The sequence below is a fragment of the Sinocyclocheilus rhinocerous genome, unplaced genomic scaffold (genome assembly GCF_001515625.1).
Source record: "Sinocyclocheilus rhinocerous isolate Xijiao unplaced genomic scaffold, SAMN03320098_v1.1 scaffold1222, whole genome shotgun sequence".
NCBI lineage: Eukaryota > Metazoa > Chordata > Actinopteri > Cypriniformes > Cyprinidae > Sinocyclocheilus > Sinocyclocheilus rhinocerous.
Window position 1 is genome coordinate 227,681 of NW_015640234.1, and position 17,682 is coordinate 245,362.

General features: G+C 42.8%; 1 protein-coding gene across 1 annotated transcript in view; it reads right to left on the bottom strand.

The window, feature by feature from the left end:
- Window positions 1-4,859: 4,859 nt before the first annotated feature.
- Window positions 4,860-17,682, bottom strand: part of stk24a (serine/threonine kinase 24a (STE20 homolog, yeast)) — a 25,982-nt gene continuing 13,159 nt past the window's right edge. Inside the window, exons 3-12 of the mRNA XM_016568624.1 lie at window positions 11,749-11,805; window positions 11,114-11,222; window positions 10,817-10,974; window positions 9,501-9,686; window positions 8,789-8,931; window positions 8,581-8,701; window positions 5,703-5,705; window positions 5,540-5,617; window positions 5,094-5,236; window positions 4,860-5,016 (exon numbers count right to left, since the gene is read on the bottom strand). Coding sequence (XP_016424110.1) covers window positions 4,998-5,016; window positions 5,094-5,236; window positions 5,540-5,617; window positions 5,703-5,705; window positions 8,581-8,701; window positions 8,789-8,931; window positions 9,501-9,686; window positions 10,817-10,974; window positions 11,114-11,222; window positions 11,749-11,805 — 1,017 coding nt within the window. The 3' untranslated portion in view covers window positions 4,860-4,997. The remainder of the gene's footprint in view (window positions 5,017-5,093; window positions 5,237-5,539; window positions 5,618-5,702; window positions 5,706-8,580; window positions 8,702-8,788; window positions 8,932-9,500; window positions 9,687-10,816; window positions 10,975-11,113; window positions 11,223-11,748; window positions 11,806-17,682) is intronic.

A 17,682-nucleotide genomic window follows, 5' to 3' on the forward strand; every position in this document is an offset into this window, starting at 1 on the left:
GGGCTGGGTTTTGACACAAATTTCACGATTCGATTCGATTCTCATTCACAAGCTTGCGATTCGATTCAATTCAATATCGATTATTTTGGATATATATCAGGTACAGTACATGCCTCATTATGCAGTAATTACTCTTGCTCTGATGGCTTCAGGTAGCCTTCCGTTAACTAAGCTAAACATGCTTAAATTAAACTGCCTAAAGCTAAACTGTGTTTATAGTGCTAATGGCCAATCCATCATGGATTTTTATTTATTTTTTATTTTTTTAAATAGGTATCAGTTCAGGCACGGTTTAGGCACCGGAACCGTTTTAAAAGTATCGATTTGGCACCGGTATCGGAAAAAAAAAAAAAAACGATACCCAACCCGATATTTAGCAAAATGCCCCTCTCTACAGTTTATTTTTCTAGCTGACTAATGAGTTTATGGCCACCGAATGTTTTTTTCTGAGGTAAATGTGACGTTACGTGACATTGTTTATAAGCAAGCGGCAAATCCTTTACATGAAAACGTACTTACAGTCTGTGAGTCAGAACAGCCGGCATTGTTGTCTACGGATTTAAGAATCGATATCGTTCCGTAAAAATGAGAATCGATTAATTATCAATATTTTTTTTACCCAGCCCTAATAAACGAGTCTTTTAACAACCAGTGGCTCTAATGTTACTAGTTCTTTGAGACCTGCGGGTTTAGGAGCTAAGGCACAAAACCACATTTTTTTTCAGTGGAAACATGCAAAATAGTGTCAGGCACCAGCACCGTGTCAGTAGACAAGGGGTGATGGTCTGTTGTACTAAGGCTAGTGAATCAAATTCTATCATATTACTTATTCCATTAGTAAGTATTCCTCAAATGGGAGTAGCAGGTTGTTGGTTGGCTTGTGTCCTGTAGAGTCCTTGTGATAGGAACCTGCTGGTGTGTGTTGGCTGGAGAAAGAGCAGGGCAAGTCTCTTGTTTATACTTGGTATTGGCATCAGTCTTGGGTAATCTGAGGAATTATCGTTAATGTGCATTTCCTCTGAACTTATCGCCACTTATGATTGGTTTTTGTCGAGGGGAGGTACTGTGATTTCATGAGTGGGTCATCAGTGTGTTTCTGCATGTTGATGAAGCACAAATTGGCACTAAAATTTGAATGTGAACTTGAATGTTGATACAAAAAATAATGAAGAATTTATGTAAGATCTTGTGCTTTATTTTTTGAGCAACCTTTCACTCACATGAGATTGTAGCAATTAGTAAAAGACAGTAATCCAGTCAATTCCTGATTGACAAAATAAAGTCCTGCCCTACATTTTTTTTTCTCATTCAAGAAGCTGTCACTCTGATATACGTCACAATAGAGAAGAAAATCTGATTGCAATAAGGTCAAATTTATAGTCATTTCTAGCATGCAAAATTTCAGCCCATTGATTAGCTAAGCATTACATGAGAAGGTGGACAAGGATGCATTAGTGTAATGTGATTTGGCATCTCTGAAAGTGTGATCGGATCACCCAAGATGAATACCAAGTATAAAAACTGACCATCAATGAGCACACTAACACTGTCATGGTGACATTAAAGTTGTACAACTTCCTGCCTGATTTCAGACAGTAGCCCAAAATGAACTCCAGCACAGCCAACAACACTCCTATCATTCAGCAGTCTGTCTCTATGTAACAGAACCAGTCTAAGCTTGATGTGGTCTCGAGAGAATCCACCATACGACTTGTAATCAGGACACAAATCAGTATGATTCATTCTTGGGATTTTGCACACGCTCAGTGGACCAAGCCTGGACTGCTCACATCACAAGGCTAATTAAAGCAATAATCTCCTCAGCAGAGTCTCTCGTGCCAATCTTCAGGCGTGGCTCACTCCCAGCAGCCTCTGCTCTCAATGACAAACAGCTGGATCGCATTCTCCTTATCGATTTCATTTATGGCTTAACTGTTGATTAACAGCAAAGATTTCAACCTAGACTTTGCTGATCTTGTAGAAACACTGTCGTTCAGCGAAGAGTAAACACAACAATGACACTTTGAGGTAATATTTTGCCAAATATATGGGTTAAAATGTTTGTTCTTCTTCATGGTGCTTAATCAGTTTAGGACCTTGTTTGGTCTTTCTAATACAAGAGCCCTTGGTGGCAAGGTTTCAGAGTGCAGTAGCGCTGGCAGATGGAAAGGAATGGGTGGCGGGAGAGTTGATGTCAACTGAAACGACTCTGCATTTGTTTTGCGGATATTTGGTGCAATTTCTATGGAGAATGGTTTGTGCAACCTGATGGTTCTTCTCCAGACTTCCACAGAAGTATCAGGTTCAAACTCAGTCAGCCTTACGCCACGTGGGACCAATGTTCCCTGCAGATTTCATTTTCTCTTTTGAAGATATAACCGTAAAACCAAGGGTTTTGGTAGATTTTAGACACTGAATGATTATCTCATATATTGTTAAGTATTAAATATATTTCTAGAATAGGAACCTCTAGATTGGGTTTTATTGGTTGAATTGAGTGGCGAAAGATAAATATGAGATTTAAAAAAAGAAAATTGCCATTTGCAACGTACTTGGTGGAGCTGAAGCATTTAGTGGCATAATGTTTGTTAGTTTTAATGGCTATCAAAATTCTCGTGATTAATCATTTTTATTGATTGATGTTGTGTATCTGTGTCATTTATTTGGATGAAATACTGTGATCATGTGCAACAGTATTTTTGATAGCTATTAAAAAACTGTCGCTGAAAGACATTAAACCACAACCTTACGCACACTTATTCTGATCCAATCTCACTAATCAAAAAAGACAAAATAATGGGTCTCATTCATGAAAAACCTGGAGAATGAAAATGAAAATCATTTGAGAATCCATTCTTATGTAAATTATTACATTGAATTACTTCTAAAATCCAGTGAGAGTTTACGTTATAATGGTTTAGGAAATGATTCAGTTCATTCTTACATAAACTGTTGCATTGAACGGTTACGTAAGTTGTCTCACACAATTGAATGATTTGTAAACCCGTTGCACTGAATTGGTTTAAAACCACTCGGATGATTGAGTTTGAATTATTCATAGAACCATTCTTGTATAAGTTGTGACATTGTATCGAATGCAACAGTTTACGTGAAAATGGTTTTATGATGATTTACACACATTCGTTCTGCTGGTGTTTGCATGAAAAAGATCTTTTGTGTGCCAGAATGATCACAGACATACTGGAGCCATTTGGTCATTACTTAATTTAGAGGCATCCTTAAGTGAATCTCAAGATTTGTCTGTAGTGACAAAACATTGTTTGTTTTCTTGGTCATCACCCTTAAACTTCCTGTGGTCAGCTGCACTTTCACCTGCACTGTGTTCCACAGGTTCTAAATGACTTTTCAGCCATTCGTGCAAAAGCCTGATACTTGTGAACAAGAATCGTCTTTGTTTATTCTCCCCATCAATGTTCATCAGTTGTGGCAGATGCCTTTTTGTTTCTCTAATGAGCTGAAATGCTGTGTGCAGTCCAAGTTGTTACTGTGTTACTACTGTGTGTCCTGTGCGAATGACAGCAGGTCCGCTGCACAGAGAAACCCCCTGACAAAAGTCGCTTGCACTCTGCGTTAAGATGGCTGACTGATTCTTATACTCACTGAATGTACTGTAGAACTGTTTTTAAAACTCATAGGATAATCTAGTCACCTTTTGTTTTCGGTCTTTAATTTGTCTAAGGTATTTTTTTTGTATACAAAAGTTTACATTTTTATGTATATTTTTCTTGTGTAAAAATTATGTAATATGTGTATAAACATTGTATGTAATATCTGTATATAGAGTGACAAATTTCGATCTTGTTTTTGGATGTAAGAATTAAAATTGTGTGAATTTGTTGGATTGTTACAGTTGTTTAGATCGGTATAACTGTTACACATTAATTTGCCTTATGGACAAGCTGGCTTTGAGCAGCAGGTTAAAAGACACAGGTGCTTCCTGAAAAGGGGGAGTTGTACATTAGTCTGACTTGAACTTTAGCACAGATTTATAGTCCTGTAAACCCATACGCTCTTCTGTTACATAACACATTAAAATGCTGTTATCATCCAGGTGGAAACAGAAGTGCTTGTAACAGGATCATTGGAGATACAGGAAGGACAACAAAAATAGTTTACAGCTAAATGAAGCATATAATGGATTTTACACACAGTGGGATTGAGGGACCATGTAAAGCTCAAGTGTGTTATTTTTTTATGTTGAAACACTTCTGTTCTGGCTAATACAGAATCAACTGTAAGTCAATTGTAGGCTATCGGCAACATTGTCTCAACCAATGGCATCAGTTTGGGACTATCTGTTTGCAAAACCTATATTTTTGCAATTCTGTTTACACACTTCAGCTTTAAAATTCCATTTGTTTGTTGTACAATAATTCATATGAATGAGTTAAATGTTCCTATAGAAAAAAGAAAAACATGAGCATGTTAGCCAGTTGCTAAGATAATTATACAATAAGATTGTTGATTTTATAGAAAATTGATTAAAAGAAAAGAAACACTAAGCCAAGACCAGCCACGGCATAGAAATAAGCTTAGTACAGGTACTGAACAAAAAAATAAAAGACATTTGAAAGGAATACGAATGTTAAGGGCTAAAAAAAAAATAAAAAAAGCACAAAATGTTTGTAATAGTATAATCTTTTTTTAAACTAAGAGCAATGCTAGCTGATACACACGGACCCCTTGAGGTCAAAATTTGTAGCTTTTCATTCATGTCTCTAAGCTTTGAGGCATCTATAGGCTAAGTTGAAAATAATTTTTAACATATAAATAAAATTAAAATCTTTTTCTTTTTCTTCCAGGAATTACTGGAAAACTTTAAGTTATCAAATGGTTCCTTAAATTCAGTTCACTTATGTACAGACAGCAAGCACATGAGATTGTAAATGACAATTACAATCCCACCTTAATAAAACGAAAGAAAATACATAATACAGACACAGAGAAAGAGTCTTCATGCAGAAGCACAGAGTCAGTCAGTGTTGAGACGAAAACCTGTGAGGCAGAAAACACACATCAGACTCTCACTAACTCACACGTGATGGCCAGTGCAGGCGGGGAGCTGTGAATACCTCTTTAACCTCTGAACAACTCTCGTCACCATAGAGTCAGTGATCCCGGGACATGTCTCTTCAGCCAGGAGCATGGCCTGCTTCAGCTCCTCTAACACCGCCGGCTTATAAACACCTTGCTTCTGCTTCTGCTTCTGCTTCAGCTGACAGAAAAACAAACACATATCCATCCTGTGATTGACACTTTGGATACATAAAGCAGTGTTAGTTCAGTATGCACTGATATTCATTTACCTCCTTGCTTCTGCTTCTGCTTCAGCTGACAGAAAAACAAACACATATCCATCCTGTGATTGACACTTTGGATACATAAAGCAGTGTTAGTTCAGTATGCACTGATATTCATTTACCTGATCATTTGCAAACTGCTAAGCTCAACTCTAGATAAACATCAGCACATACACATAATACACGAGTTGAAAGGTTCATCAGAATCAAATTCTTACCTCTGCAAACAGTGGTGATATAATAGAGGACTTGGACTCTTTGCTCTTGGATGGAGGCTTCTTTGCACTGTCTGGAACCTAAACAATGAACAGGCAGATGTGAAAGTATGATGTATACATGTCTGAATACCAATACATGAGTTCAAATCAAATCAAATCAAACTTTCTTAACACTATTTTTTCTATTATTTCTATTATTATTTCTTAACACTATTATTTTTAATCAGGTGGTGTTTTGGGGATTTTTAGTGGATGTCTGAAGTCAGTTCTACTCAGATTCACAAGGTGTCCTAACCGCAGGTGTAGCCAAATACTTGAACTATCAACATGATATTCCCAGTGGCTACTGGACTCCACCAGGGCAGTCCCTTGCCCCTGGTCCTCTTTGTGATATCCATGGACAGGATCTCAAAGCACAGCTGGGGGATGGATGGTGTCTAGTTTGGAGGGTCTTAGTGTGGCATCGCTGATATTTGCAGATGATGTTACCCGATGTCCTTGTTGGGCTGTGGCCTGTGACGCAGCACTTACTGGGGCAGTTTGCAACAGAGTGTGAAGCAGTGGGGATGAGGGTCAGCACCTCCAAATCTGAGGCTGTGGTTCTCAGTTGGAAAAAGGTGGATTTCCCACATCGGGTAGGGAGTGATTTGCTCCCGAGGACAGGTCAGAGCATGAGATCGACAGGCGGCAGTAATGCAGTTGTACCAGAAAGAATGAGATTGCAGGTGCAAGGGGCTAAAATGAGTTTTCTCTGCAGGGTGTCTGGGCTAACCCTCAGAGATGCCAAGAAGCTCTGACATCCCAGAGACATTTGTAGTAGAGCTACTACTCCTCCAAAAGCCAGTTGATGTGGTAGGATGCCTCCCAGACACCTCCCAAATTAAGGTGTTCCAGGCACGTCTGATTCCTGGGGAGACCTCCATACTTGGAAGGCCTGGAAATACCTTGGGATCCCCCAGGAGCTATGGAAGGAAAAGGATATATTGGTAGCCCTACTTAAACCCCTTTCACACTGCATGTTGGTCCCGGAAAATTGCCGGAGTGCCTTCTGTGTGAACGTAAACACGTCCCGGCATTGATTCTGGGATCGATCCCAGGTTGGGGACCTAGTAACATTGCCGGCATCAGTCCCGGAAGGAGCCCTGTGTGAACAAAAGCCAGAACCAATGCCGTAAAGTGTTTGTCGTAGTGATGACGCATGTTATTGTGCGACTCTTTTACCGGGTGTTGAAGGCAGATCAACGTTCGCGACGAAAAAATATGTGCAAACTGGTATGAAGCAGAGATCATGGAGCTCCTCACTATCCGCGCTGAAGCTGAGATCATTCGCCAGCTTAGTGGAACGTACCGCGTCACATTACACGTCACATTGTAATGTCACGTGTCTTTACGGGATCTTTATGGGATGTTGTGAACGCACACACAGATTCCTGAAAATGATCGATCCCGGTACAAATCACGGAACACATTATCTGTGTATTTTCCGGAATCTCTGTGTGAAAGGGGCTTTAGTCTGCTGCTACTGCGACCTGGTCCTGGATAAGCAGCAATAGAATAGATGGATGTAAGGATGATCCACTAACATCTAAAAAACAATCTTTTTTTTAATCATTCTAAACCCAACAGACATCTTTTGGCTGTCTTTCGAATAAAATCACCTGCTTTAATATTTTTTTTTATTTGCATATCTGCATATCTGATTCCTCACCTCTTTGTGTAGTTCTTCATTTTTTATGACTCCATTCTGTTTGACTGTGGGCCTATTTCCTATGACAGTGCCGAAGATCCAGTCATCATCCACAGACTCTCCAGATGCTTCACCGTTATCTCTGAAGACATGTGCACATATTTTCTCAGTGAATAAATAATTTGAATATTAATTTAACTAAATGTGCCAATATTTGTTTTGTGCTTACGATTCTGAATCGGAGCTGGACTCATCAAGGGCCTGTTTTGCTTTCCATCTCTTGTACTTGTCGATAAGATCCATCAGGAATGATGTCTTCTTGGCATATCGAGTGATAAATTTGTGTTTCAAAAGCTCTTTAGCTGTTGGCCTCTGGCAGAGACGATGCAAACATTATGTATTTTGATTATACATATCTATACATCAGGGGTGGACAGCTCTGGCCCTCAAAAGCCATTAAAGTGTCAAAGTAGTCCACCCCTGCTATGCATGCAGAAATCCTATTTTAAAAAGACAGTTTTACAGAGTTACTAAAATCCAGCTTGGCAGGCCACTGCCCTGCAGACTTTAGCTACAACCCTAATCAAAGACACCTGAGCATAGCTATTCAAGATCTTCTGAGTTACTAGAACATTACAGGCAGGTGAATTTGTTTAGGGTTTGACCTCCAGGGCTGGATTTAAGAAACCCTGCTATATCAGGTGTGTCCAATTCTGCTGCTGGAGGGTCACCTTCCAGCAGAATTTAGCTCCAGGCCTAATTAAACACACCTGGAACCAGATAATCCCTGAAATATTCCAGGCAACACTTACAAAGTTGGGGTCTTTATTGAGACAGGCATCCACAAACCCTTTGAGAACTTTGTTGTTGCTTCCCTCTAGTGTGGGTGAGTTTTCCTTAGGGATGAGAAATAACACCTTCATGGGGTGAAGATCTGGAGCTCCTCACTATCCACGCTGAAGCTGAGATCATTCGCCAGCTTAGTGGAACGTACCGCGTCACATTACACGTCACATTGTAATGTCACGTGTCTTTACGGGATCTTTATGGGATGTTGTGAACGCACACACAGATTCCTGAAAATGATCGATCCCGGTACAAATCACGGAACACATTATCTGTGTATTTTCCGGAATCTCTGTGTGAAAGGGGCTTTAGTCTGCTGCTACTGCGACCTGGTCCTGGATAAGCAGCAATAGAATAGATGGATGTAAGGATGATCCACTAACATCTAAAAAACAATCTTTTTTTTAATCATTCTAAACCCAACAGACATCTTTTGGCTGTCTTTCGAATAAAATCACCTGCTTTAATATTTTTTTTTATTTGCATATCTGCATATCTGATTCCTCACCTCTTTGTGTAGTTCTTCATTTTTTATGACTCCATTCTGTTTGACTGTGGGCCCATTTCCTATGACAGTGCCGAAGATCCAGTCATCATCCACAGACTCTCCAGATGCTTCACCGTTATCTCTGAAGACATGTGCACATATTTTCTCAGTGAATAAATAATTTGAATATTAATTTAACTAAATGTGCCAATATTTGTTTTGTGCTTACGATTCTGAATCGGAGCTGGACTCATCAAGGGCCTGTTTTGCTTTCCATCTCTTGTACTTGTCGATAAGATCCATCAGGAATGATGTCTTCTTGGCATATCGAGTGATAAATTTGTGTTTCAAAAGCTCTTTAGCTGTTGGCCTCTGGCAGAGACGATGCAAACATTATGTATTTTGATTATACATATCTATACATCAGGGGTGGACAGCTCTGGCCCTCAAAAGCCATTCAAGTGTCAAAGTAGTCCACCCCTGCTATGCATGCAGAAATCCTATTTTAAAAAGTTTTTTAACTCTGTAAAAAACAGTTTTACAGAGTTACTAAAATCCAGCTTGGCAGGCCACTGCCCTGCAGACTTAAAGTGTCAAAGTAGTCCACCCCTGCTATGCATGCAGAAATCCTATTTTAAAAAGACAGTTTTACAGAGTTACTAAAATCCAGCTTGGCAGGCCACTGCCCTGCAGACTTTAGCTACAACCCTAATCAAAGACACCTGAGCATAGCTATTCAAGATCTTCTGAGTTACTAGAACATTACAGGCAGGTGAATTTGTTTAGGGTTTGACCTCCAGGGCTGGATTTAAGAAACCCTGCTATATCAGGTGTGTCCAATTCTGCTGCTGGAGGGTCACCTTCCAGCAGAATTTAGCTCCAGGTCTAATTAAACACACCTGGAACCAGATAATCCCTGAAATATTCCAGGCAACACTTACAAAGTTGGGGTCTTTATTGAGACAGGCATCCACAAACCCTTTGAGAACTTTGTTGTTGCTTCCCTCTAGTGTGGGTGAGTTTTCCTTAGGGATGAGAAATAACACCTTCATGGGGTGAAGATCAGAGTGGGGCGGCTCTCCTTTTGCTAGCTCAATTGCAGTTATGCCCAATGACCAGATATCTGCCTGCAAAACACACACACACACACACACACACACCTGAGGGACCTATTCTACATTTGCTAAAATGTGCAATGTGCAGCTAAAATGTGTGAAAACAAATGTCATTGTTCTTGTTAAGAACTGATGATATACAACAGACTCTGGATAATAACTTTAAATGGACCAAGGTGTTTTCTAAAGACCAATAGGCCTATACAAAGACATACAATTTATGGAAACAGAGTGGCTAAATCAAGGCTAGCTAACACTCCTCCTGGAGACTTGCTCTTTTGCAGTGTTTAGCGTCAGCCCCAACTAATCAAGGTGTTAATGATTACTAGAAAATACAGTCAGATGTGTTGGAGCAGGGCTGGCTACCCTGGGTCTAAATACTAACCCATACCAGGCTATGATTAAAATTTTGGTACATGAATTACACAGTGAACGGATCTGACCTTTGAGTCATACTCTGACTGTTGTATGACCTCTGGTGCCATCCAGAATGGAGTGCCCACAAACGTGTTCCTCTTGATCTGTGTGTCTGAGAGCTGCCCGGCCACACCAAAATCAGCTAGCTTCACATGACCCTTCTCTGACAACAGGATGTTAGCAGCTAGAGAAACATATAAGCACACATCAGCCATGTTGATTTGAGTTTTCGGAAGAGAAGTGCCATCTTGACATGCTGGAGATAATTTATAGATTTCAATGGTAGAAAACTGTGTAGGTAATGCATCATTTTTCACAGGTACCTTTAATATCTCTGTGAATTTTCTTTTTGGAGTGAAGGTAATCCAGACCCTTCAGGATCTCTCTGAGGACGGTGGCAATATGGGACTCGTCAAGAGCTCCAGGTCCCAGCTGTAGATCAAAGAACAGACTTGTTAGGGGACCTTAACAAACGTGTAGGACTCTAAACCTCTGGAAAAACACAACTATAATTATATAGTACGTGGCTAGCTAACACTCCTCCTGGAAACTTGCTCTTTTGCAGTGTTTAGCGTCAGCCCCAACTAATCAAGGTGTTAATGATTACTAGAAAATAACAGTCAGATGTGTTGGAGCAGGGCTGGCTACCCTGGGTCTAAATACTAACCCATACCAGGCTATGATTAAAACTTTGGTACATGAATTACACAGTGAACGGATCTGACCTTTGAGTCATACTCTGACTGTTTTATGACCTCTGGTGCCATCCAGAATGGAGTGCCCACAAACGTGTTCCTCTTGATCTGTGTGTCTGAGAGCTGCCCGGCCACACCAAAATCAGCTAGCTTCACATGACCCTTCTCTGACAACAGGATGTTAGCAGCTAGAGAAACATATAAGCACACATCAGCCATGTTGATTTGAGTTTTCGGAAGAGAAGTGCCATCTTGACATGCTGGAGATAATTTATAGATTTCAATGGTAGAAAACTGTGTAGGTAATGCATCATTTTTCACAGGTACCTTTAATATCTCTGTGAATTTTCTTTTTGGAGTGAAGGTAATCCAGACCCTTCAGGATCTCTCTGAGGACGGTGGCAATATGGGACTCGTCAAGAGCTCCAGGTCCCAGCTGTAGATCAAAGAACAGACTTGTTAGGGGACCTTAACAAACGTGTAGGACTCTAAACCTCTGGAAAAACACAACTATAATTATATAGTACGTGACTATAACTATGCAAATTCCTCATTTTGTATTGTAACAAGATCACCACGTCACTCCAGGGGCTCCAGGACAGGTTTGAGAAGCACTGGTCTAAATGATTTGTAGTCCTCCTAGAGCAGGGTTGCTCATTCCTTTTTCTGCAGATTTCAACTCTGCTCCAACACATCTGTTTGTAGTTATTAAGATCTTAAATAACGGGCTCATGATTAGGGATTTTGATTAGGGTTGTAGCTAAAGGTACATCTACAGGAACAGGACTGAGCACACATGCCCTAGAAATGTGTAATTGTAATGACGACAACCAAAATGTATAATTAACATTTACATTGTTTAACAGCAACTTGCAGAAATATGCCATTTTTGTGGCTTTTCTTTTACAACCAGAAATATAGACTGTATTGGTCAATAAAATTAAGGAAATTAAAATTCTTACCAAATCCAGAGCAGAACCCCCTCCTAAATATTCCATGATGATCCACAGTTTTGTGTCCTGCAAGAGATGCCCAGTCATATAAGACCTGTTTGGACTGGCGTATTACAGGTCACTATTGTACTGACAGTACGTTTACATGGACAACAATACTCCGATTTTAATACGATTAAGACAATACTCTGATTAAGAATCTACCATGTAAACAGAGATTTTTGATTACCTTAATCCGGCTAAAGTCATAATTGAAGTAAACACTAATCGAATTAAGTTAATTAAGTATTCCTATTTTAGTCACATTATTGAAGTGCAGTAAAGACATGTACACACCTTAATCACATTATTACCATCGTGTAGGACTTTTCGCTACATTTTGCGACAGGATACACACACGGCAGTGCTCAACCGTTTGACGGCAAATAAAAGAATGGCTTCATGGCATCACAACGAAGACGAACTATATGTTTATACGTGAAATTCTGGAGGGGACGTCAGATGGTGTCGCTTGGGGACGTAATGACGTGCGCCATTAATCGATCTGTGTACTATAACATGTAAAACGGGAACATGAAAGGAATATTCTAAAAGCAACTCATGTAAACACCTTAATCGTAATATTGGCTTATTCAGAATAAGGTAAATAATTAGATTACTGATGTCCATGTAATTGTGACATGGATCTGATAAACTCAGGTACGACATGCATGCAGACTGTACGATGATGACACCTATTGACTCGTAAGCTACGTAAGTTCTCTTTCTAACATTCGTTCGGTATCTCACTATGGGAACGCTTCAGGCGTGACCGATCGCGGAAGCACCAATAACACCACGTCTGCCAACTATGGCAGACCAGTTGCTGCAGCGATCAGGGAGTCCCGCCTCCCTGTATATAAACTGCAGCTACCTGCCGTTTCGTCATTCTCGCTCTCTTCCCCTTGAAGATTTTAGGAAAGGGCTCAGCAGACTTCGGGAATTATTTGCTTAACAGTTTACAGATGGAGCCGCGAGGTAACGTCCCAAACGCAATATATTCCTAACGTTTGTTGAGCGACTTCACTTAGAGTGAGATAACTAATGCGTCAGGGCGAGTTTTCTGCTCTAAGTTTTCAATTTATTTTCCAAGTCTTTGGGGGCACTCATCACGCACCAAAAGAAGAGGGAAAAGGAGAGCTCTCTATCGCAGCACAGCTCCGTACTAGTTGTCACTAGGGCTGTCACGATTATTAAATTTGGCTGACGGTTAATTGTCTAAAAAATAGTCACGGTTATTGCGATTAATTGTCTGTTTTAGGGCTTTGGCGATTATGACGATTATCACGATTAATTGTAATTAAATAATTAATTTTATGGCTTTCATTATATAATTGTGATTAATTTAAGGGTTCAGTAAATAATTATGATGTTATCTTTTAATCTTTTCGAGTTATTATTTTGCAGTGTAAGTTTACATAGAGTATTCCAAATTCAAAGAACTGGCCAATCCAACACCAGTGCTATTTTTTTTCTACACCACTACAGAACAAATTTTAGATCAAATAATCGTGATTAGACAGTTATTTAATTATCGCGACAGGCCTAGTTGTCACGTTGTGGTGGGATTACCGTACGAAGAGAGTGCAGGCCCCATGGCCACTGCGAAAGAGCCGGAGAGCCCCGGAGGAAAAGGTCTTCCTCCACATCCGTGTGCCTGTGGAATGTGGATTTCTGCAAAGGATTCACACGGCCTCTGCATCTCCTGTTTGGGGGCTAAACACGCTCAGGCAGCTCTGTCCAACCCCGAGGCCTGTCCTCACTGCACGAAGTTCTCGGCTAAAACCCGAGAGCGGAGACTCTGCGTAGCAGTAGCTGGGAAGTCGGACCCATGCCTCTCTGCTCAACCCAGAGAGGAACCGAGGGATTGTCTGCAGGCTGTCAGCTCATGGGGAGATATGATGGAGAGGGTGTCACCCGTCCTTCCCCCGCTGTTCGAAGATCCGTTAGCGGGAGAGGAAGATGACGAGGACGAAGTGTTGTCAGCCATCCTCGAGGACGAGGATGACGATGATTATTCTTCCCCCAGATCAGTCGCGTCCACCGAGTGCACAGGATGTGAGTTCACCCTCCCCTGTGCAGACGGACACCGATCTACTCGAGGTCTGTCGAAGGGCTGCGGCTAAACTGTTGATCGACTGGCCATCCCAACCGGCAGGTCAGGGGGCTGAAAGAGATTTGTATGATGGAAAGAGACTTCCGTCACGTCTCCCTACAGCGAGGCAGTTTATTCCAGCCATCCCGGCATGTGTGGCTGAAATGAAGAGGTTTTGGGACAAGCCTTTTTCCCACCGTGTGCCCGTCAAGGGTTTCTCGAGGCTGGATGTTCAGGGAATGGAGGATTTGGGGATGGTGGATCCTCCCCCGGTCAAATCTTCGGTGGCTAATCATTTGCACCCAAGTTGCAGGGCTGCGCTCTCTGCAACCGGAGCCTCGCTGCCAGGGAAAACAGAATGCTTCGTCGCCTCTGTTTTTCAAAAGATCTATAAATCATCTGCACTGGCTGTTCGTGCTTTGAACGCGACGTCCCTCTTTACTGCCTATCAAGCAGAGTTATTTGAGGATAATGGGGCGTCAGCTGGACTCCGGATCTCCCAACCCAGCACTCTGGGAGGAGATACGTGTCATCACAGATTTAAACCTGCGTGCGCACGTCCCGCAGAGCAGTTCAAAGCTGCGGTCGGAGTATGGGCTTAGCGGTTGTGGGAGAGAGATCACTATGGCTGGGTTTGTCAGGCGTCTCTGACAAAGAGAAGGTGGAGTTTTTGGATGCCCCTATTGATCCAAAGGCCATGTTCGGGGCGACGGTAACAGCGATGCTGAAAAAAGAGGGAGAGGCATTCGAGGTTTGTCTCCCCAGAAGACCGGCAGCTCGGCCTCATCACCCGAGCCGACCGAACTTCAGACCTTCAGGGAGAGGGGGTCATTCTGACTATCAACCTTCCCGTCCGGCTCCACCGCAACAGCTGGGAAACGTGGGCCCTCAGTCTAAGCCCGGTTTCGTGAGACCAAAACAGTCTTTCGCAGCCGCAGCAGCAAAACACCGGTCGGCAACCCCTCAGGGAAAGAAAAAGAGGCGGTCGACCTGAGACGTCAGCTTGGCATCAGGAAGGGTTTGGAGACAGCACTCAGGGTTTCTCTGTCCCATCTCTTCAGAAGGATTCCATTCTCCCTCCTGTGGGGAAAAGGAGAAGGAATTTAGATGTGAAATGGGCTTGTGTGGTCAGTTCAAAGTCCAATGTGTGCGGGAAAATGGCCCATGTTTCTCTGGTGCCCCCCAAAGAATTGTCTTCCCCTCCACCTACGAAGTTTGTTCTGAGGGAGGAAGGACAACAGTTCATAAGCATCCCATCAAAAATAAAGTTTTCTCTGACGCATCCAGGCCAAGGGCTGAAGGCGCAGAGTGGGATAAAGATAAAGAAAGACCACAAAAAATTAAAACAATCACAAAAAAAGACGAATCAAAGCGGTAGTCCCCTCCTTCACCACTAGAGTGTGCTGCAACACCGCTAGTGAGCGAAGACGAGAAGGGCCCACTCGCAGCTCAGGCGGTGAACTGGCGTTCATGCGCAGTCCATCTCTGTGTTTTAACCATGATAGACAGGGGATACAGACTTCAATTCGCTGTAAGACCTCCTGTGTTCAATGGGGTGGTAATCTCAGTGGCCCAAGGGGAAGCAGCTCAGGTTTTAGAGGAAGAAATATCCTCATTAATGAGAAAAGGATTGATAAGAGTGATTCCAACGAGAGAAAGCCACATAGGTTTTTACTCCCGGTATTTTGTGATTCCCAAAAGAGGGGGAGGTCTCCGTCCCATTTTGGATTTACGGGTCCTCAACGAACACCTCAGAAAATACAAATTCAAAATGCTGTCGCTCAGAATGTTGTGTCAGAGTATTCGTCAGGGAGATTGGTTCACCTCGGTGGACCTCCAGGAGGCATATTTTCACAGAGATATTTTTCCTGCTCACAGGTAAATACCATTTGGCCTTGCTTTGGCTCCCAGGGTTTTCAGCAAATTTGTGGAAGCGGCTCTGACGCCGTTAAGGAACGAAGGGGTCAGAGTTTCATCATATCTGGACGATCTGCGCGCCGTCACCGCGGCAAGCAGAGAGCGATACGTACACACTAGTGACGCATCTGGAGAGATTAGGTTTCAAGATAAACCAGACGAAGAGTTGTCTAATTCCTGCACAGGAAATAGTCTACTTGGGTCTCAGGTTGAATTCAGTGATGTTTCGTGCTTTCCTATCAGAGGATCGCATCAAGACATTTCACAGCTGCCTCTCCCTTTTCCAACGAGGGAGCTCAGTCTCTTTCAGAATGTGTCTTCGGCTACTGGGTCTGATGGCCTCGACAGTGTCAGTGGTTCCCCTGGGACTGCTGCGAATGAGGGATTTTCAGATCTGGACAGCGTCACAGGGCATTCGCCTCAAGAGCTGTCTCAGCCGCAGAGTGCGCATCTCACCAGAATGCATGAGCGCTCTTCTTCATTGGAGAGCCCCGTCTTTTCTCCGGACAGGATGCCCTCTGGGTCCGGTTATGTTAAGGAAAGTGGTGACGACAGATGCATCTCTCACTGGCTGGGGGGCGGTGTTCGAGGGCAGAACAGTGAGAGGAGTTTGGTCTCCCGCACTGAGAGAGAAGCACATACATTTTCTAGAACTAACAGTATACCCTTTGGCCTTGGTTTGGCTCCCAGGGTCTTCAGCAAATGTGTGGAAGCGGCTCTGACGCCGTTAAGGAATGGAGGGGTCAGAGTTTCATCATATCTGGACGACCTGCTCATCTGCGCGCCGTCCTCGCGGCAAGCAGAGAGCGATACGTACACACTAGTGATGCATCTGGAGAGATTAGGTTTCAAGATAAACCAGACGAAGAGGTGACGGGCTGGGGGCGGTGTTCGAGGGCAGAACAGTGAGAGGAGTTTGGTCTCCCGCAATGAGAGAGAAGCACATACATTTTCTAGAACTACTAACAGTATTACTAGCTCTGAGACATTTTGTGCATTTTCTCAAGAATCATCATGTATTGGTCAGGACGGACAACACAACGGTGATAGCCTACATAAATCGGCAGGGAGGAGTTTGTTCTCACAAGCTTCACTTGTTAGCGATAGAACTGATTATGTGGAGCAGCAGGACCCTCCTGTCGTTACGCGCGACACATGTTCCAGGAATAATGAACAGGTGAGCGGATTTACTGTCCAGAGGGAATCCTCTGTATGGGGAGGGGAGACTCCACCCCCAAGTGATCCTCATGGTGTGGCATAGATTCGGCCGGGCCGCCATAGATCTCTTTGCATCACACGAAGACGCGCAATGTCCCCTGTTCTTCTCTCTGGCCGGCGACGATGCACTGTTGGGTGTGGATGCTCTAGCGCACGAGTGGCTAGGCATGCAAACGTAATGATTCTGATCGCGCTATACTGGCCGGGGAGACTGTGGGTTGCGGAGATTGTGCAACTGCTCTACGACCAGCCATGGCCATTACCAGCATGCAGGGATCTCCTCTCACAAGCACGGGGGGAAATTTTTCACCCCTCCCCTCAGAAACTAGCTCTCTGGGCCTGGCTCGTGACAGGCTAAATCTGAATGATCTGAATGCACCTCCAAAAGTGAAAGAGACAATTCAGAACGCGAGGGCTGCCTCGACACATTCTTTATATTCTTTATATTGGAGGGTGTTTGAGGGATGGTGCGCAGATAGAAACATTGTTCCTTTCTTGTGTTCAGTTTCGGATGTGCTGTGCTTCCTACAGGACCTTCTGGATAAGGGCAGAGCCTTCTCTACAGTTAAGGTTTATCTGTCCGCTATCTCGGCATGTCATGTTGGTCTTAACGCGGGTACGATCGGCCAACACCCTCTCGTCTGTCGATTTATGAGAGGGGCACGTAGGCTACA